Here is a 20,550-nt window from a genome sequence, read left to right as displayed (position 1 = left end):
GACAGGGACATTTCATCAGTCCGTATCGACTTCGGCAAAGATGGAATCTACGTTATTCAACCGAAATATGTGCAATTTCCGGCTAATTTCAGCCCTGGTACAGCTGAACGTAGAATGGTGGCAATTGTTTTATGCTAGGCTTGTACAGTTCACAAAATGCAGGGTAGTACGGTTGACCACGCTGTTATATACTTAGGTTCAAAGTTGTTCGCTGCCGGCCAAGCGTACGTGGCTTTAAGTATTAGGGTCACATCAATAGAAGGCCTTCTGATAGAAGAATAAGACTGTTCAAAATTAGCTGGGATTCGACCATGTAACAATGATGCTATCAATGAACTCAAAATCAAAATCAAAATGTTCTTTATTGACTATTCTCCATACAATTTTAAGGTATTTTTTTTGTGTTGTTTATAAAATATATACAATGAAAAAATATATATACAAATATACAAAATGTACACAAGGGTTTCCCCAATGGAGTGGGACAGTGGGAAGGATTGGGATGGGTAGTGAATGGGGTAGAGGGAGTGGCAGGAAGAGACCCTGATACATTTGCGCTCTCAAGAATTCCGCACGGAAGAGAAAAGCGCCTCCACACAGTCCCCCGATGGGACAGTGGGAGACGCCCCCGCTGGTGTTGGCGGCAATGAACTGAACAGACTAAGAAATATAACAAGCCAATTCTTTTATAAGGTATGCCGGAGAAGTAGGTACCTACCTACTTCTATAGAATATAGTTTATCCTGATAATAGTTTTCCCCGTTCCTTGAGTTTTTCTGTTTTATAGATGGACTTTCGTATTGATCGATAACCATCGATTGAAACTAAAAAATATAAAATAAAATAATGATAAAAAACTTCTAAAACAAGCTTTTATTTAAGTGCTCTAAAAATATCAAAATAAAATTTTAAATCACATTAACCACATTCATTTATGACTTTACAGAATTGAAATTATAATAAAAGCTAGTCGCGATGCCTAGAAGAAGAAATCTCTACATATTCAGTCAGATGGAATTTAAATAAAATTTTAAATTTCAAACCCGAGAAATCCTATGTGTGCAAAAAAGTTAATCAATGTTGAAGTTCCACATTTTAAGCATTCAAAGCACTTTTATTTAATTACAAACATTATGAATTGCTTACAAGTTTAGCAGGTGCCTACCTAATTATAAAATTCCAATTACAAATTGAAATTATCGCGACAAGCTTTTATTATAATTTCAATTCTGTAAAGTCATAAATGAATGTGGTTGATGTGATTTAAGATTTTATTTTGATATTTTTAGGGCACTTGAATATAAGCTTGCTTTGAAAGTTTTGTATCATTATTTTATTCTTCTTTTTTTTATCTGTAATGGTTTCTGACACTTTTCCACCGTTCGTTGCACGTATATCCTGTTACACACAAAATACTTCTATATAAATCCGGAAAGAAGTATAAATATATAAATGTAATGTTTGAATGATGGTTCGAACTCCTTACTATTGATTTTGTTTCTAGTTTTTGGTCACGGGAGAGTCGTACAGATCACTGGCTTTTGGTTACCGCATATCGCCGTCCGCTATAAGCACGATAGTACCTGTTGGCTGTGCTTCAAAAAAGTGTGTTCCTATTGTTTGCCCCCTCCTAACCAGATAGACTGGGAAAAGAGAACCAAGGAGTTTTGGAAGCATTGGGGTTTCCCCTAAGTACTCTTTCACACGTCTCTCGCTCCTATATTGGAGCGTTTATCACTCCTACCTACCGTCCATTCACAGCAGCAGCCTTTTTAGTTCCTGGCTCCTTGCTCCTTGAGGTCAGTCGTAGAATTGACCGCACGCGAGCTATTGACATATACCTTCTCTAACGTCGACACAGACGACATAAATGCCAACGATCAAGAATGTGAATCAACCAAAAACACGATGAGGAAGGAGCTTTTACCACGCTTTATACATAACTTAGACTGTATGAGATTTTTTTTTCAATTTTCGTTCATAAGGAACTGCATTGAACTTCATTGAAATAGAACGATACATTTTAATATAACTAGGAAAACAGGGAGAGTCGTTTTCACTCCTTTGTGCGGAATCCCCCAATCATCCTTTTGCATTTCGAGGAGCAGACGTGGCTCCTCGGCTCGAGGTCTCCCGAAACGTGGTGGCTCCAGCTCTCTCTCTGGAAGCTCAACTGGACTCGTTGTATTTTGACGTTAAGAGGATTCCTCTCTCTCGGAAGCGAGAGACGTGAAGCTCCCCGTGTGAAAGAGGCCTAACTGCGTAGCAGCTATTAATGGGAAGCATGTGAGGATTGTGGCTCCATCCTCATTAAGAAGTCACTAATAACACCAATCATACTTAACTGAAACAAACGTTCTCAGAGAAAACCTGACTATATTGCACAGCGTGAAACGGAATAGACTTCTCTCGAAGCAACCGGTCTAACACGATAAGCGCATCACGTCGGCGTGGAACGTGTTGCGCTCTTTAGGAAAATGGTGCTATTAAGCTGTGCGGAACATGTCGCACGTGACGCAAGAAATGCGTCGCTAGGAAAACTGGGCTTTACGGTCGCATTTTTTGAATGTTGTTTTGAGGTAAATGAGTACTTATCTATTTTGAAATCGAATCAGATAGTTGTGACCGTTCTTTTGTTTGTGTAAATTTCACACAATTTAATAATAATAACTTTATTCTTCTTTTCGATCATTTATATGATATAAGACATGTCATAAATAAAAATATGAAAATTACATAAAACAATAATAACGGTCCACAGTATAACATAGATCGGACACTTGAAACAACCATATATATATATATATATATATATATATATATATATATATATATATATATATATAGAGATATATATATATATATATATATATATATATATATATATATATATATATATATATCTATATATATATATATATATATATATATATATATATATATATATCTCTATATATATATATATCTCTCTCTCTCTATATATATATATATATATATATAGAGAGAGATATATATATATATATATATATATATATATATATATATATATATATATATAAAAGTACATGAAATTAAATTAATCTTTAGGATGAAAGAAATGCAGTGAAAGCAATAATCATCATAACAGTGTATCCCGTTCTAAGAATTCTTGTTCGCTATAATATCCCTTATTAGTTAATAGCTCCTTTATTTGTTTTTTGAGTGGTATAATATGCAAATCTTCAATATCTTGAGGGAACGTATTGAATAATATTATGCCATTATATGCAAGTGAATCCTTGAATGTCGATGTTTTATGTTTTGGGATAGTTATTAAATGTCTATTTCGTGTTGCATAGTTATGAACTATTGATTCATTCCTCAGATTGGGTACATAATTTTTCACATGGATCAGAGCTTTATATATACGTATAGATACACGGTAACGTTAGCATCTTGTGCTTGCAGAAAGGCGGTCTACAGCTATCCCTGGGTGCCATATTAGAGATTGTTCTAATTATTATTTTTGGAACAATAAAAACACGTTCTGCCCCCACAGAAGAACCCCACATTAATACATTTTGAGCCATATGTGAGAACGCCAATGAGTAGTAAACAGACCTGATACCATCTAAACTAAGCACGTCTTTGATCTGTCGTATTGCAAATGATGCTTGATTCCATTTTCTGCAGACATGATCGATATGGGGCTCCCAAGACAAGGTTTTATCTTTAAACATACCAAGGAATTTGGCTGTTTTCGAGAGTTATATGTTGTTGAGTTTCACTGTTTTCCTTAAGGCGAAGCTTAAATGTACTGTTTTACTTTGGTTCAGTTTTAGTAGATTTCTTTCACACCAAGAAATAATATCATCCATGACTGAATTAATGTTGTTTTCTAGCTCCTCCGCAGTATTTCTGGAAACTGTTATGGTAGTGTCATCTGCGAATAGGATAATGTAACCTTGTTTTATATACTTCGGAAGATCATTTATATAGATAGAGAAAAGCGGTGGGCCTAAAATGGACCCCTGTGGGACCCCAAGGATAACATCTTGGATATCAGATACTGCATCATTCACAGTCACTACCATTTTCCTATCTTCCATAGAAGATTTTATCCATTCCAGAAGGAACCCTCTAATGCCAATGTTATATAACTTACTAACCATTATGTCACTATTTACTGAATCAAACGCCTTAGCCAAGTCAAATAATATTGAAACTACGTACTTCCCCTTATCGATTTCATTATAAATAAACTCGAATTTTCTAGCAATAGCAGTCTCAACTGATCTAGCTTTTCTACAACCATGTTGATGATCGGTTAGAATCTTGTATTTTTCGAGAAACGCAATAATTCTATTTGCTACTATTTTTTCAATAAGTTTAGATGGAATACTCAGTAATGATATTTGGCGCTAGTTATCTATATCTTCATGTGAACCCTTTTTATGAATAGGAATAACTTTGGCTGTTTTGAAGACACTCGGAAATACGCCTTCCATTATAGAGTGATCTACAAGATTCAATAGAATTTCAGATATAGATGGAATGACATATTTTAGAACTTTTATTGTTATGTCGTCTAGGCCACTCGATTTTTTATTTTTTAGTTCGGTCATTGTTGAAACTAGTTCAGGTTCTAGTACTTCTTCAAAAAACATTGAGTTTTCGTTAAATTCCAAGAGCGTATGTGGTAGTGACATGTTCTGACCTACATGTCTTAACAGAGCTACCGAGGCTGCTCTGGCAAAGTGGCAAGCAAAATTATTGGCAACTTCTGTTTTATCATTGATCCGAATACCATTTGCTTCAAGATGAATCTCTCTTTTATTGTCAATTTTGGTTTTCCCTCTGAAACTATTTACAATATCCCATGTGGCTTTCTTTTTGTTTTCAGCTGTTTTTATTTGATTTGCGTAATATTCTGTTTTTAATCTATTTGTATATTCTCTTTTTTCCCCCTCTGTAAATCTCGTCACTCACTTCTCCATCTATCATTTTTTGTGCTGACTGCTTTCATTCTTAACTTCTCTCATTACTCTCTTCTCTCGTCTCTCGTTTTACTTTCTGTTTTTGTTTTACATTTATATTATTTTTAGGACATGATACGTCAAGACACCAAGTCACTTCCTTCATAAAGGCCTCAAATGGATTATTTGTAGTAAGTCCACTTACACAATATTACTTAGTTGTGTCCTAAGTTCTTGTAAGTTCTCATCTGTAAATTTTCTATTGAAGTAGGTAGTTGTTGCCATTGATTGTCTCTTCCTTTTGACTTCTGTCACCCGAACACTTGCCACTTCAGATTTGATTTATTAAACCCATTAAAAACATCTTCATGTGTACCTTTCACTGGATTTCTCTGTAAACGCAGTCCATTTATCTTTGTAACAGTAAATTTACTTCATTTTCAATTAATATTCCCAATCCCACGCTCTCTAATGAGATTAATCATTCGACCACACAAAAAACGCCCTGTATTAATTCAATGCCTAGTTTTTCGGAGGACTCCGCATCGTTAACGTTCGGACGATGATTTTGCCGAGATTTTTTTTGTAACACAACAAAAAGATATTGAAGGCGCCGAAATGACTCGATGACTCGACAACAATCTCACCTTTCTATCTGCATTTAATTATATCAGGCAGCATTTTTAATTATCTTTATAAATCTTAAATACATAAAGATTGGTGCCCCGATAGTGCGTTGATGTATCCATCGGGAGAGAAAAAATCTCGTACTGCTAGATTTCGTGTTGGATAAGGAAGTGTTATTTTACAATTAGTACACTATTTTACTACTATTAACGGGGAGTTGTTTCTATTCATGTAGGACGTATGGCGTATACGTGTAGAGATCTTATAGACTAGTCGATATCTTCATAGCGCACAAAACATCAACTTTCTATGAGATTTTCAAGTCATTGCTTTATACAACAAGTTATAAAACAATAAGAAAAGATTTTGACATTTGGATAAAGTCGTAACTCTTGAAATGAAATGAATGATTCATCTTGTTATTTATTTATTTATTTATTTAATTATTTATTTATTTATTTATTTATTTATTTATTTATTTATCTACGGGTAACCCCAATTTGTATACACGAATTCAATACATTTTAGGAAGTAAACACTAATACTAATCTAACTTTAATTATACTAATAACCTAAAAATAGAAATATTTGAGCACATATTCCTGTATTTTTCAATCTATTTCTAAGAGAACATTCAGGAATATAAAATAAGTCAAGATCAACCTTATTGCCATTAGAAACTATTCTAGAAAGTGGAGAATTTTTACCATAATTACACCTGTGGAAGTCGATTGCAAACATTTGATTGTTCCGTGTCCTTCTAGGAGGAACGTGAAGTTTAATTTCAGAAAGAAGAGTTGAACAATCAATTTTCGAACTGAACAACTTATGGAGGAATATAATATCTGCATGAATTCTACGAGTACTGAGTATCGATATATCTGATTCGAAGCGGATGTCTGAGAGTGAGTGATCGATCAGAGACATGCTCAGTTTGAAGGCAATATATTTCAGGAATTCATTCTGAACTTTCTCTATGTTATAACTGTTCATATTTCGGGGACCGAACACAACTGCAGTATTCCAAAATTGATCTTACCAATGAAAAGTACAATGCCTTTATGGAGTTAACATTTGTGAAATCCTTTGTTAGTCTGCATATAAAGCCTAACATTTTCATCGCTCTACTAGTGATATGTTCATAATGGAGATGGAAATCCATTTTGGCATCGACTACAATACCTAGATCACGTATAGATTTTACAGATTCCAATGATTTACCTTCAATTGTGTATTCAGTGATGAAGTGATTACTTGATCGAGAGAAAGACATAATTTTGCATTTAGTTGCATTGACATTCATGGAGTTATCAGTACACCAATCTATGAAAGATTCAATATCAATTTGAAGTTTCTCGCATACCTCTTTGGATTCTATAGTCCTGAATATTTTAAGATCATCAGCAAACATCAAAATTTCAGAATGATTGATATATTAACAAAAAGATTGAACAAATATGGTCCCAGGTGGCTTCCTTGTGGTACCCCCGAGCTAACAGAGATTTCTCGAGATACAAATCCCTTGATTTTCACAAATTGTGTTCTGTCACAAAGGTAACTTGAGATCCAACTTAACAAACTTTCAAAGAAACCAACTGCCGTCAATTTGTCCCATAGGATACTGTGGTTGACCGTATCAAATGCTTTGGAAAAATCTGTGTACATTACGTCCACTTGCTGTTTGTTTTCCAGAGAATTCAAGATATGCTGAGAATATAATAGCAAATTGTTGTTGGTTGATTTGCCTTGGGAAAACCCATGCTGCTCAACAATGACTATTTGCTTAAAGGGAAACTTTAAGCTGTTGTATATAATGTGTTCCAGTAGTTTGAGTATTGCACTCAGTATGCTTATAGGTCTGTAATTTTTTATGTTTGCTCTGTCTCCGGACTTAAAAATTGGTGTAATGTAACTAGATTTCCACACAATGGGAAAATCTCCTAAACTAAGAGAAGCCGAAAATAGTAACAACAGCGGTTTAGCCAATGCAAATCTACAATTTTTCAACAATAATGCTGGTATTCCATCCGGTCCTGGTCCTTTATCTGGATTCAATTGAGACAATTCATTCAAGATAATTTCCAAATTGATTGAGCAACTATTCATTTTTATCGTTTTCTCGTAATCAAAGGTTGGTATCATATGGTTGTTTGTATTAGGTTTATAAATTGATTGGAACTGCTGTGCAAATGCATTTGAAATTTCATTACCGTTTTTGAAATTCGAATCGCAACTGTACATTGTGTCAGGGAAGCCATAATTTTTCCGTTTATTGTTCACATAGTTCCAGAAGTGTTTTATATTTGATGGTATGTTATTTTCCACTCTTTTAATATAGTTCTCATTACTAATTCTACTTGCTAGTTTGCACCGAGCTCTTAGGTCAGAAAAAATTAAGTAGTCATCCCAATTATCATCCCAATTATCATCATATCAATTATCCCAATATTCTTTGTAAGCCTTATGGGCTTTTTTCCTTTCAATAATTAATTTTTTCAGATCTTTGTCGAACCAGCGGGGAAATTTTGGCTTAGTATGTCTAACATATGGAACAAAGTTTTGGATACCTGAGTAAAGGATATTATAAAAAGTATTTGTTGCTAGGTTAATGTCAGTTAAGCTACCAATATGATAGTCCCAATCAATACTAGTCAAATAATAATTCACATCATAATAATTGGCATTCCTGAAGTTGAAAAAGAAATTTTCGCAATGTAATTCATTGCAATCATTTGAGTTTGATATCGTAATCTTAATCTTTGAGGCTGGATGGTGGACATCACATGGCAGCAAACTGTCACTAGATACATTTACTATGCAATTATCCTTTTCGTTTGTGAATATTAGGTCCAACATAACACCATAGCAATTAATGGTATTATTCAATTGAAAAAGATTATGGAAAGCGAAGCTGTCAATAATTACTTGGGCTGCATTGTTGTTAATGTTGAGTCAGTCAGTCAGTCAGAAACTGTTCCGAGGGAATCTTTTCAATATATTCTCAACGCTGGCACAGTGATCTTCATAAAGATGTATGTTCGATGCTGGATGTAAGTAGATAGCACCAATAATTATATCTCCACCATCGATTTCTGCCAGTACGAAGATTTGTTCCACATTTTGTTGTTCTGCATCAATGATTCTTGAGGGGTAACAGTGTTTTATTGCTACAAGGACACCACCACCTCTACATTTGGAGCTAGTTGAGGATGATCGGTCTTTTCTGAATATCGTATATTCTGAGAGACCTATTTCTTCACTTTCCATATCATTATTTAACCAAGTTTCTGTAAGAACTATGATGTCATACTCATTAACTGCTGAACTTATTTCGAGATCTTTGAGCTTTGTTCTGATGCCGCGGACATTTTGGTAGTAGATTTCGATTTGTTTTCTTTTCTTAATTGATGGGTTACCCTTGAAATCAAACGATGCAATTTCTCCAGGATCACCCTGGAGAAATTGCACCCTGGGATGCTGGCACCGAAGAAATTATAACCTACCTTGGTATTCATGTAATTACCAAAAGGTAGTTCGGCCCAGGCTAGTCGATTATTGTTGGGGCTGGACGTGGGTAAGGAAAATATGTTTTTTTTACAGTCGAAATAGATGGAAAAAAAGTAAGCCCTGGGGCGCCAGTTGAACGGATTCAACAGGGAAGGGGTTAGAGAAATAACCAAAAAGTCAACAACGAAGCTTCAAGCTTGAAATTTATATTAAATTGATATAAAGAAAGAAATATTCACAAACTCCACTACCAACTGTGTAATAACTCAAAAATTTATTTTCATATGTTATTTGCGAACTAATGTAAAAAAACAGGCAAATATATATACATCAAGTTTAAAGAACCAATACTTCATACAAAAAACGTTCACAGTAAAGATATCAATACGCCGCTATAGGCCGTTTTGATCACGATATTACTACTGGAGAACTCTTACTTCGGAACAATATCGAATCAAAAGATTCGAGTATTTAACTGACAGAGATAGGCCTTTACGTAAATTGAAAATGAGGGAACAAATGAGCAGTTAAAAGTAACTGCCTGAATCTTAATTTATCCAGATCTACTTTTCGATTAACTTCAATCAAACTCGATAATTATTACCCCCGCCAACAGCTGTCTTAGGTGCACAGAGAAAAGGAAAATTCTGGAAACTATCCTCTAATTTTAGGAATGAACTGTAGGTTTCAGTACTCGGACCGCTCCAAAATATATCAACAATATCAGGGCTTCTACTCACGGGTTATCATCATTTTTGACATTTTTTCTTATATATTTGCTACGGCTCTCCGTTGGTACTTTCTAGAGTGTCTCCTTATATCTCAAAGAATGATATGTATGATGCAACTGTAGCTTTTCCGAAGAATTTCTCCCATTACCACATAAATATGCCTTGAAAGCTTTTTTAACCCCAAAAAAAATCAATAAAAGGTCTGACAGTGCTCTTCCATAGGTGATTTTATTATTCTTGTCCAAAAAACCTGAAAACATGTGTAATGAAATTTTCTACCGATATTTCAAGAATTGGAAATGAAAATATTGAATTGACTGATTTGACTGTCCTTAGATGTTTTTAGGTTTCGGACGGTCCCTAGCTAGAGCCTTGATTTCGTGTCGGCTTTAAGATACCAATCTGAATCGTTTTTAAATCCTGACCGTGAAAATCTCCTCGGTGTGTGTGTGAACAAGATGAGACTGTCAGGCAGGTCTTATGCGAGTGCCCGGAGTTATCGTCAATAAGAGAGTGTGTGTTCGTCGTGTCTTGGCCTACACCTGCCGATATAAAGGAGATGTCTCCCAGTGATCTGTCCACCTTTCTGGAAAGGACAGGATGGACGATGATCTAGGAGGATAACTCCTCGGGAGGATGTACAACAGGTCGCATGTGGCTGTGGGCTTACACTCACCCTCCCTACTCTACAGATACAGATACATAGGTGTTGATGAGGTAATAAGACAAGTGTTTCATTCCGAAACTTCGAAGTACGCCGTTGAGGATAATAGTGTTCTACGTGAGATTTCATGTCGTAACTCTCACATATATTATATTGTGAAGCGTTCTTATGAACGATATCTGATTCAATTCCATAACGAATGTCCAATGTCCATATGGAAGTAGGTTTTTCGTGTAATTCAATATTTATGTAGAAGTACTTGTTGAGGATGTGATTTTTCTTTCACTTTATATTTGAAAGTAACTTCTACTCCTTATCTACACATCTTTCTTCCTTTGGAAGATTCCCATAATTAGAACTGGCCGATACTTGATAAAAATCCATATTGAAACTAATTAAGTAATACAGTTTATTGTATGATTTTTACTGAAAAAATTTTTACAAAAACCTTGACACGTGTTTCGCTATGCAATAGCTTTCTCAAGCGTAAACCCTATTAATTTGTTTCAAAACAGTGTTGAGAAACAAATCATTCTGTTTCCGTTTTGAGGAAATGAGACAAATCCCACATATTCAGAAAATTGTGAGATTTGTTGAAATTTCATTTTCCGAAACTGTATCTTGTTGCAAAACATAAAAACCCGAGTTATAGTACAGTACTGTGTGTACAGAACAAGTATGTTCACGTGAAGAACCTTTATGCCAATGTTCCTATCGAAGATGAGGACCTGAAAGATAGAACAAACTCACCTATAGAGGTGATCATGGAATTGCTAGGATGTGTGTACGAAATTACTGTTTCCAACTGAAGGACTAATTCTTCTCCCAAGATGAGGGACTGCCAATGGGATCGCCAGTTTCAGCAGTTATAGCCAACATATATATGGAATGGTTGAAAACTCTACTTATTGAACGAGCCTACAAGAAGCCCCAAGTCTGGTTGAGATACGTTGACGTCACCTTCATAGTATGGAACCATGGGAATACAGAACTAGACACCTTCCTGAAGCACATCAACATTATAAAACCTTTCAACATCTTCACAATGGAAAAGGAAGTCCACAACGAATTGCCATTCTTAGACGTATTGGTGAAGAGGACCGACACTAAGTGGGAAACATCTGTATACCGAAAACCCACTCATACGGGACAGTATCTGAACCACGAATCCAACCATCATCAATCGACTAAAAGAGGAATCATCAAGACTCTATTAGACCGTGCTTTTGGGCTTTGTAATTCGAAGGAAGGTCTCGAGAAGGAACTAGACAGCATCAAAAATGATCTTCAACGGAATGGCTACTCCAAAGCGATGGTAGAAAAGACTTTGGCTAGAAGTCGGCAGGAGCCTCGCAAGAAAGAGAAGCCGTCACAACCAGTGCTTGCACTTCCCTACATCAGAGGATTATCGGAGAGGATAAGAAGAATTGGTTCCAAGTACAACATCAGAACCTGCTTCAGATCCGGAAACACCATTCTTAGCAGCCTCACGAAAACCAGGTCACCCAACGCGGACTGCAATTCCAAGAATTGTATTTACCGGATACCCACTGTGAGTGCAGCAAATCCTTTATCGATGAAACTAAGTAGCCAATAAAAGTACGCATTGCCGATCAAAAAATAAAACACACAGCAAGGAGAAACCAGCAAATCTGGAATAGCAGACCATGTTTGGACTCGTCAATATATCATCAAGTGAACCCAAGCTGAAATCATCCACAGAAAGTAACACTGGTTTGAGAGTAAGTTCAAAGAAGCTGCATATATACAGCCAAGCAAGCGTAGAAACACGTAACATATGGAAAGCTGTAAGCAAGCGGGAAAAGTGGAGAGAGGGAGAAGGGGATTTGTGAAAGCGCTCGAATGACATGTGAATAGTCATCTCTCGGAGGAATAGTCCAGTCATCAGCAGAAAACGATTGTGGATACTAACAATCAAAGCGTCGTGACAATTTTTTTTTCTATGTTTTCATTGTTTTTTATTTTTTTATCCTGTGTTCAATTTCATCTTTTATCTTGATTGTTTTATTGGTTTTATTGTTTTATCATTTCATGTTTTATTGCTGAATATAATTGATATTTTAGCTATTCATTGGGAATTCTTATGTTCTTCCATAGATGTCGAATCATGTCCGAACTAATTAAATCCACCATGAAATTTTGTCAACCAGTTTCAAACAAACGACTATTATCTTATGGCTATTAATATTCGAGAACGACAACTCACAGTACAGGAAGGGCTCCTGGGAACAACTTTTTTTTTGAATTTCCTTCAATTTTTCATCAGCTGTAAATGCCATTTTAATAGGGGAGTTGGCTCATTTTATTTCAATTTATTTCGTACTGACACTTTCTTCACGAGATTGACTGGTCTATAATGGTTTTGTACGAACTGTAATTGTCTGCAAAAATGTTGCCCATTGAATGAGGAGACATTAGCCGCTTCTGTATCCGAAGGCATTCAAAATATTGAAAATAAAGATTAACGCTTCTGTAATATAGTTTTCGTATCCTTACTTGGTTTTCGATGTCGAGATCTATGTCTCCTTTGGGTATGCTACTCCGAAGAATGGTGCTGTTCAGATTTTTACACGGATTTTCCGATTAAGGGAAGTCTTAAATTCAGATTTCATGCGAAACGGAGGAGCTGTACGCATATTAATAGTGTGTGTAACTTCAGAGCGTTGCTGGAAATGCTTTGATAGGTTTGAATCTGAAGAGGAGCTTTATGGTAGAGGTATTATAGTGGTATACAAAGTTATACCATTGTATAAAGAGAGCGTATAAATATAAACGAATCAGCCTGTGTGTAAGAATGAAAATATAAAATATGTTACTGAAGAAGTATAAATCAAAAAAAGTCATGTTTCCTTGCCAACGTTTCGAATTAAATTTAATTCTTCTTCAAGGCTCCAAAAGTAGCTTTTTCGTGTTGATAATATTACTATTTTGAAAACCATTAGTTGCAATGTTTTTATTCTTTTAAATATGTACCTGAATGTCTGATGGTCATTGAAATAGTAATATTGTCAACACGGAAAAAATACTTTTCTAGCCCTGAAGAAGAATTTAATTGAATTCGAAACGTCGGCAAGAAACAATATTTTTTTAAGAAAACATTGATTCTGTTACCCAACCAACCTTTTTTCAGAAGAATTATTGGATCACTAAACTAATTACAAAAAATTGAAGTATTTTCTAAACCTTCATCCAGTGCGCACACTCCTTTTTCAATACAATTTTATCAGTTTCTCATGTGAAATACCGTGTATTCTGGAATGAAAAATAACTCAATTGGATATAACTAACATGGGCTGAAAAGCCCCGTCTACGAACAAGCAATAGTCGCTGGGAGCCAAATCTTGCGAATACGGTGGATGTAGGAGCAATTCATGTAGTTTCGCCATTATTTTGATCGACTTATAACATGATGCGTTGTCTTGATGACACAATTTGTTTTCTTTGCCATATGCAGTCGTTTCTTCGCAATTTCGGCCTTCAAACGCTTCAATAACGCTATATAATATTCACTGTTGATGATATTTCCTTTCTCAAGATAGTCGATGAATATTACACCACGCACATCCCAAAATACCAAAGCTATAACCTTTCTAGCCGATTGTTGTGCTTTCGGTCGCTCTGGACGGGATTTGTCAGTTGATATCCACTCCGATAACAGTCGTCGTTTTGATTCCGGTGTGAAGTGATGGATCCATGCTTCATTCATTGTTACTAGTCTACTAGTTCAAAAAACATGAAAAATAGAGATAAAGGTCCTAAAAATATAAGCGATAGCTCATTCGATTCAGAATCACCTCTAGAAAAAAGTTTTTGAAGGATTTTGGTACAGGTAAAAAATTGCGATTCTTATTAACAAAATAAGATTTAAAAAAATTGTATTTTGTTTTTCGTTAATAACTCAAAAAATATTTTTTAGGACCTTTATCTCTATTTTTCAGGTTTTTGAACTTGTTGATTTGACTATACATATCGATGCAAAAATCCCGGTTTGTTATATTTAAACATGTCCATAGAGCTCTGAGTCATCATGACGCTATTATTTTTATTAACAGTGAGCTCGCACGGCACCTACTTTGAACAGAGCTTTCTCATAGTTAAATGTTCATGCAATATAAAGTAAAATAAAGTAGAATATACGAATAGAATATCATGAAATTTCAAAAGCTTTTTTTTGAAGATTAGTACTAACTGAGAAAGCGGTGAATGCAAGACTAGTCCATCTATGAGTGGAGCCCGAGATTTTTCAGCTCAGATAGTTACTACTGAAGAAGTAGAAAACAAAAAAAAGTTATTTCTGAACATTGATATTTCCCAGAAAATCCTTTCTCGATATATTTTTATCAATTTCTCATGTGAAATCAGTGGCTGTTGCTTGGTGAATAAAAATATAATAAAATCGCTAGCATACAACAACAACAAGGTAACAAAAAGGTAAGTCATAAATTGAACCAGATATTCTGGGCTCAAAAATAACTCGGTAAATATTCGTTTTGAGGGCACCAGGTGATTTTCAAAATTTTTTTGAGTGTACTCCTTTATTCACAAAGTTACGGCCCCTGAAAGTTCAGAAAAAGTCTATTTTTTCGCCTTCTTTTTCACAAAATGAACTGATTGAAAACAGAAGCATTCATTCACTAGGTGATCTTTACACCTTGTTCCTCCTTAATTGACACTTTTCAATTCAACAATCAACATTTTTCTTATAAAAAACTCAATTTAAAAACGAATGCTTCGTCTGGTGACCTTCTTCTATTTTGAGGTTAGTTACTAGTGACATTTCAGAAAAAAAGCGGTTGATATTTACCGCCGTCAACTATTTTGAATTCGTAACGGAAAATTTTATTCTTCATTTAGTTCGGGTAGGAGTGTTTGCAGCCAACAATTCGTTGTACCAATTGCAATGAAGAGTGCAACAATATTGACAGCATCAGTCGTACCAACTATGCCATTAAAAGTATCAAGGAAGGAGGAGTAAGGTATAAAGGTGACCTAGTGAATGAATGCTTATGTTTTCAAATAGTTTATCTTCTGAAAAAGATGGCTGAAAAGTTACCCTCTTCTGAATTTTGAAGAGCCGTAACTTTGTAAATAACGAAAAGGGCCGATTTTTTCTGTCGGATTCGTAATCTACCCATCAAAATACGTAAATATACTCAAATTGTTTTTCAAAATCGCCGGGTGCCCTTGAAACGGATATTTACCAATAACTCAATTGGAAATAGCTTACCTCAATGCTGATGTGCACACAAAAAAAACAAACCTTAGCTGTAACTTCACAGTGAACAGTTTCACAAAACGCAACACGTATTTCGCCATACAAAAGCTTCTTCAGGCGTGTCTTCATAGTAAAGATAACTGCATTTTGTTTTTGTTTCATTTTGTTTTTCCGTTGAAAGTCAACGTGAAGCATACATTCGAAAGTGGGGGCGTTCAATGTAGTTCACAAAAAGTAAATAGATAAATATATTTTCCAGTGCGTGGGACCCCGCCGTGGGAATGTAAATAAAACACGATTCTAGTTTTTAAATCTGTTCATTATTGATATTATACGTTTACACTGCTGATATGAATAACTGATGTTCAACAAAAAAGCCGCCGATTATATGAATATTTTCATTTGAGCAGTTATTCAATCGACTTTATTATTCATAATTCACGAGACAGCGGATGGTACCCGTGAACTCTATAAATAAGATTACTGGAGTTTTTTGAAAACATTGCCTCCATCAGGAAAATGAGCAACAGTATATCCAATAAGAATATAGGATATTCAAAATTAGCTTTGTCTGATTTCTATTTGTTACGACCGGTTTCGGTTTGTTAAACTTTCCTCAAGTAAACACATTTTGTCAAAACAAGTCCGTAAATATAAAATGACACAGACAGGTACCTGCAATAGTTACCTGAAATAACAAATATTACCTGTATTATCGAATATTACTGTAGTTTTTTCCCAACACCAAATCGTTATTTTTAACACCTCGACACGTGTTTCGATCACCAAGTGATCATCTTCAAAGATACCAATACTGAAACAATAACTATTTATCTTCTATAATCGTCGACCAGTAGTCGGGTTTGTGTACGTGTATTCCTGTGATTTCAAAAGGAAATTATCTTATTATGCAAGATTTTTTGGTACTGAGAAGACATGAAAATGAATCAAACATTTCCCACAATTAGCAGTTACTCTGATCAGACAGACAATAACCCCAAACACAAAAGTTTTTTCGAAGTAAAGTCAACAATTCCGCATTGGAGGGGAGACAGAGAACATTTGATAATTGGCCAAGCACACAACTATCTAAGGAAGTGTCCGCGTCTGCCGCTTTAGAATACACTGGACAAGGTGACATTGTTTTGTGAAAAGATACAATTGGGTATCTGGAAATGATCCAACGGTGGACCATCGATAATGGAATCCTGACTGTCCTTTTATTAGAACTGTAGAGAACGGCAGGTCTGGGAGTGATAGAAACGCAGATACTTGTGGACTGTACGGCATAGAGATTCTTTCAAATTCTCTCCCGGAGGACAGGAGATCCATTGATTTGCAACAGTTATGAATTCACAAGGGAAGTGGACCACAGAACCAAAAGACTGGGAAGAATCTGTCGAACCCTGGGAACAGCACCCCCTTTGTTTCAGCAAGTGTGTTTTTCTGAATTTGAAAAAAGGTAAAGACTTTGTCGAAAAGGTCAAACACAGAGTAGATCCTCTCTTGTCGCTCCCTGGTACAAGTCAAGACAAGACCAAAGGGCTAGAAGAACCTAAAGAACCTTGCAGTAGGACTCCAGAAAAGGCTGAATAGACTACTGATACAGGAGCAACCGAGAAGACTTTGTGTAAACGAACTTGGTGTCGTTTTCTTGCCTTGTGGACATATTGTTGCTTGTGTAGATTGTGCTTCTGCTTTGACTTGTGCTGTCTATAGGAAACCTTTGGAAGCGGCCGTTCGAGCCTTTCTCTCATAATTTTTCCATTCTTCAATTTTCGTTTCGCAGATCAGTCAAGTTGAATTTAATTCTTGAAGGTTTATTAAAAAGTTTTGTCAAAAATTAATCTTTTCTTGTTTTAGGATTAGATTTAAATCTATTTTTATACAATCTGAGTACAAATTCCACATACTTTTTTAGTTTTAAGGTTGAGGCGCTTATAAAACATACTTTAAGTTCATTTATGACTGCAAATCATTTTTTACGAACACTAATACCTATTAGTTATCAAGCTCTCGTGAGTTGCAGTTCCTTTTTAGAACATTTTATTATAAAACTGACACAGAGATGTATCTGTATGTTTGTGTGTATGTTCCCTAAGTATGCTAATAATATAATATAATTATAATATATCAAGATTACCAACTATTGATCCCCAAAAACCTATTTCTGTCGTTGTCAAAATTCACAAGTTCAAAAGGGGAGAGCTGCATAGTCCTAGTTGATCATTGAGGATTTTGAAATTGGAGTTTTCATACAATGTATTCATTTTTTAAAAGAAAATTGGTAGTAATCAGACAAAAGTTATTTTATTTATCCTATATTCAATATGAATTTCCAGTAAGACAAAATGGATAACAAAATTTGAGAACTGAAATGGAAAAATGAGTAGTTTCAAGAAAATGAAAAACAATTACATGATATCAATTAGTGTATTTCAACAAAAATTATAAAAATGAAAAAATTGGGATAAGTGAATAACAAAATCAGGGTGATTTGAAAGGGTTATATTTTTAGGAGTGATTAATTTTTTGGGAAAGAAAGTTTTTGGCTTTCTACTACTCCATCTGATACAAAAAAATGGATGGGAGAATCTTCCAAGGAAAGGAAGGATTAATCAATTTGAAAATAAGTAACTCTATACATGTGAGTACAATTTATTACCATTCATTCAAAGTAGAACTCATGTGAATGATATCTGATTCTTATTCCTCCACAAATGTTCGATATACAAACTGAATAAAGAAAAGTATCTTCTGTATAATTCAGTGTTCATATAGAAGTATTTGTTTCGAAAGAATTTTTTTCTTTCGTGTAATTCAATGTTTATATGAAAGTAGCTGTTTCAGGCGGACTTTCTTTCAGTTTGTGTCTGAAAGTTACTTCTTTGCATGATCTACACATCCATGTATAGAGTTACTTATTTTCAAATTGATTAATCCTTCCTTTCCTTGGAAGATTCTCTCATCCATTTTTTTGAATCAGATGGAGTAGAACAAAGCCAAAAACATTCTTTCCCAAAAAATCAGGGTCCTGCAACAGTGGCGCGGTGTTCCATATCTCTATTTAGGAAACAGATAGAAATCTAAATTTCTATAATATTACCTTATTACTCGAGCTCGACAAAATAAAAATATTGGCGGTCACACAGGGTGTTCAATTTTTCTGGGCGGATCCCAACTGTGTTTTTTCAAATGGCAACCTATATTTTCATCTTTTTTTCGGTTTCTACACAGAAAATGAAAGACACTTCATGTATATCTTCACTTCGAAAATATTGACGGTTTTCGAGATATCTAGCATGACAGGTTTTTTGTTCCAATATTCGTCACTCAGAATATTTGCAATTATAAAGTTGTGCCAAGTCCAATTGTATTATTTTTTTTGTCAAATATTCTACAGTGGTAACTCTCTCAAACGATGTATCTGAAGTCGACCTGTGATATACAGGGTATGAAAAACCGCTTGCCACATATTGTAAACAAAAATTTGCAGAATCTTCCTTATTTCAAATGGAACACCCTGTATATTATTGATCCATAAGGAGCGTCAACAAAACCTCTACAAATTTCATTGAGTATTCCGTATGGCTAGGTTCAATAGTTTTTCTTAAAAAAGCATTTTTTTCGAAAAATGGTCGTTCTTTCTATTTCTACGCCATAAACTCGATGAAAGACTTTTTTCAGGTCGAGAAGATATGAATGACGACGCTTGCCCTGAACGCCCCAGCACATCAACAACCGATGAAAATGATGAGGAAGTGAAGAAAATTGTTAAGGAGAATCATCGAATCACTATTGAAGTAGTTGATGAGGATGTCGGCAAATCGGTTGGCTCATGTCATGCAATTTTTTCGTGAATTTTGGGCATGAAGCGTGTGGCAGCAAAGTTCGTTTCAAAAATGCTGAATTTTGAAAGGTCATTAACAGGTGACGAATCATGGGTATATTGTTATAACATCGAAACCAAGCTCCAATCCTCCCAATGGAAGAGCTCAAGCCTAAAACATACTCATCAAATTCGATAAACTATCAAAGTTTTGCTCAATATTTCCTTCGAATACCATGGGATAGTGCATTAGGAGTTCTTGCCACATGGTCGTACGGTCAATAAGCAGTATTACCTTAAAATTATGTGCCGCTTGCAAGCGACAATATGAATATGCAATATGAAGAAACCGTCTGGTAGTATCGTCATTACTTGTTCGCAGTATTTTGGCAAAAACAACATCGGAATCATATTCAGCCACCGTATCCACCAGATTTGCCCCCCTGCGACTTTTTTCTGTTCCCAATATTAAAGAGACCCATCGAAGGACGCGTTTAGCGACGATTCAGGAGATAAAAACCGAATCGCTGAGAGAGCTCCAGGATATACCAAAAAATGGATATCAGAATTGCTCGAGTTTGGAAAAAACATCTCTGAGGGGGAATACTCTGGAGGGGAAATAAAAATTGATGAGACAAACAAACAATTCACCTTATTTTTTAACAGACCACGTATGATAAATGGTTCAAAAAAAAACCAACCGTCAGGATTCACAGCATCGAAATGAAAAGGTGAGAATGACCAAGGACATTGGTGTAGAACGTAAATAACGTCAAATAAAACAAAACCTATGATGAAGAAAAATGCAATTACCGAAAAAAAAATCAACTCAGATTGTAACACAGACTGTGTGTTGTCTCGTTACATTTTCATTGCATCATCAGGAGATGGTCCCTGATGAAACCAACTTGGAGAGCGAAACCCGTTTTGAAGTTAAGTTTTGAAACGTATCATTTACTTTTCAACAGTATTTTCACCCGGCTTTTTTCATGATGTCGCAT

General features: G+C 35.2%; 1 protein-coding gene across 1 annotated transcript; it reads left to right on the top strand.

The window, feature by feature from the left end:
- Nucleotides 1-17,067: 17,067 nt before the first annotated feature.
- On the top strand, nucleotides 17,068-17,479 carry LOC141482854 (baculoviral IAP repeat-containing protein 7-like). The gene is made up of 2 exons (XM_074176717.1): nucleotides 17,068-17,298; nucleotides 17,330-17,479. The coding sequence occupies exons 1-2, from the start codon at nucleotides 17,068-17,070 to the stop codon at nucleotides 17,477-17,479; spliced, it is 381 nt and encodes a 126-aa protein (XP_074032818.1).
- The last annotated feature ends 3,071 nt before the right edge of the window (nucleotides 17,480-20,550 follow it).

Source organism: Leptinotarsa decemlineata, unplaced genomic scaffold (genome assembly GCF_025532065.1).
Source record: "Leptinotarsa decemlineata unplaced genomic scaffold, Ldec_3_MD MMD2_tig00002082_RagTag_RagTag, whole genome shotgun sequence".
NCBI lineage: Eukaryota > Metazoa > Arthropoda > Insecta > Coleoptera > Chrysomelidae > Leptinotarsa > Leptinotarsa decemlineata.
This window is presented reverse-complemented; position numbering and strand designations above follow the sequence as displayed.

Coding starts and splice junctions, on each gene's coding strand:
- LOC141482854 (XM_074176717.1), top strand. CDS start 17,068: ATGAATTCACAAGGGAAGTGGACCACAGAACCAAAAGACTGGGAAGAA. Junction 17,299..17,329: donor AAGAACCTTGCAGTAGGACT/CCAGAAAAGGCT, acceptor CTACTGATACAG/GAGCAACCGAGAAGACTTTG.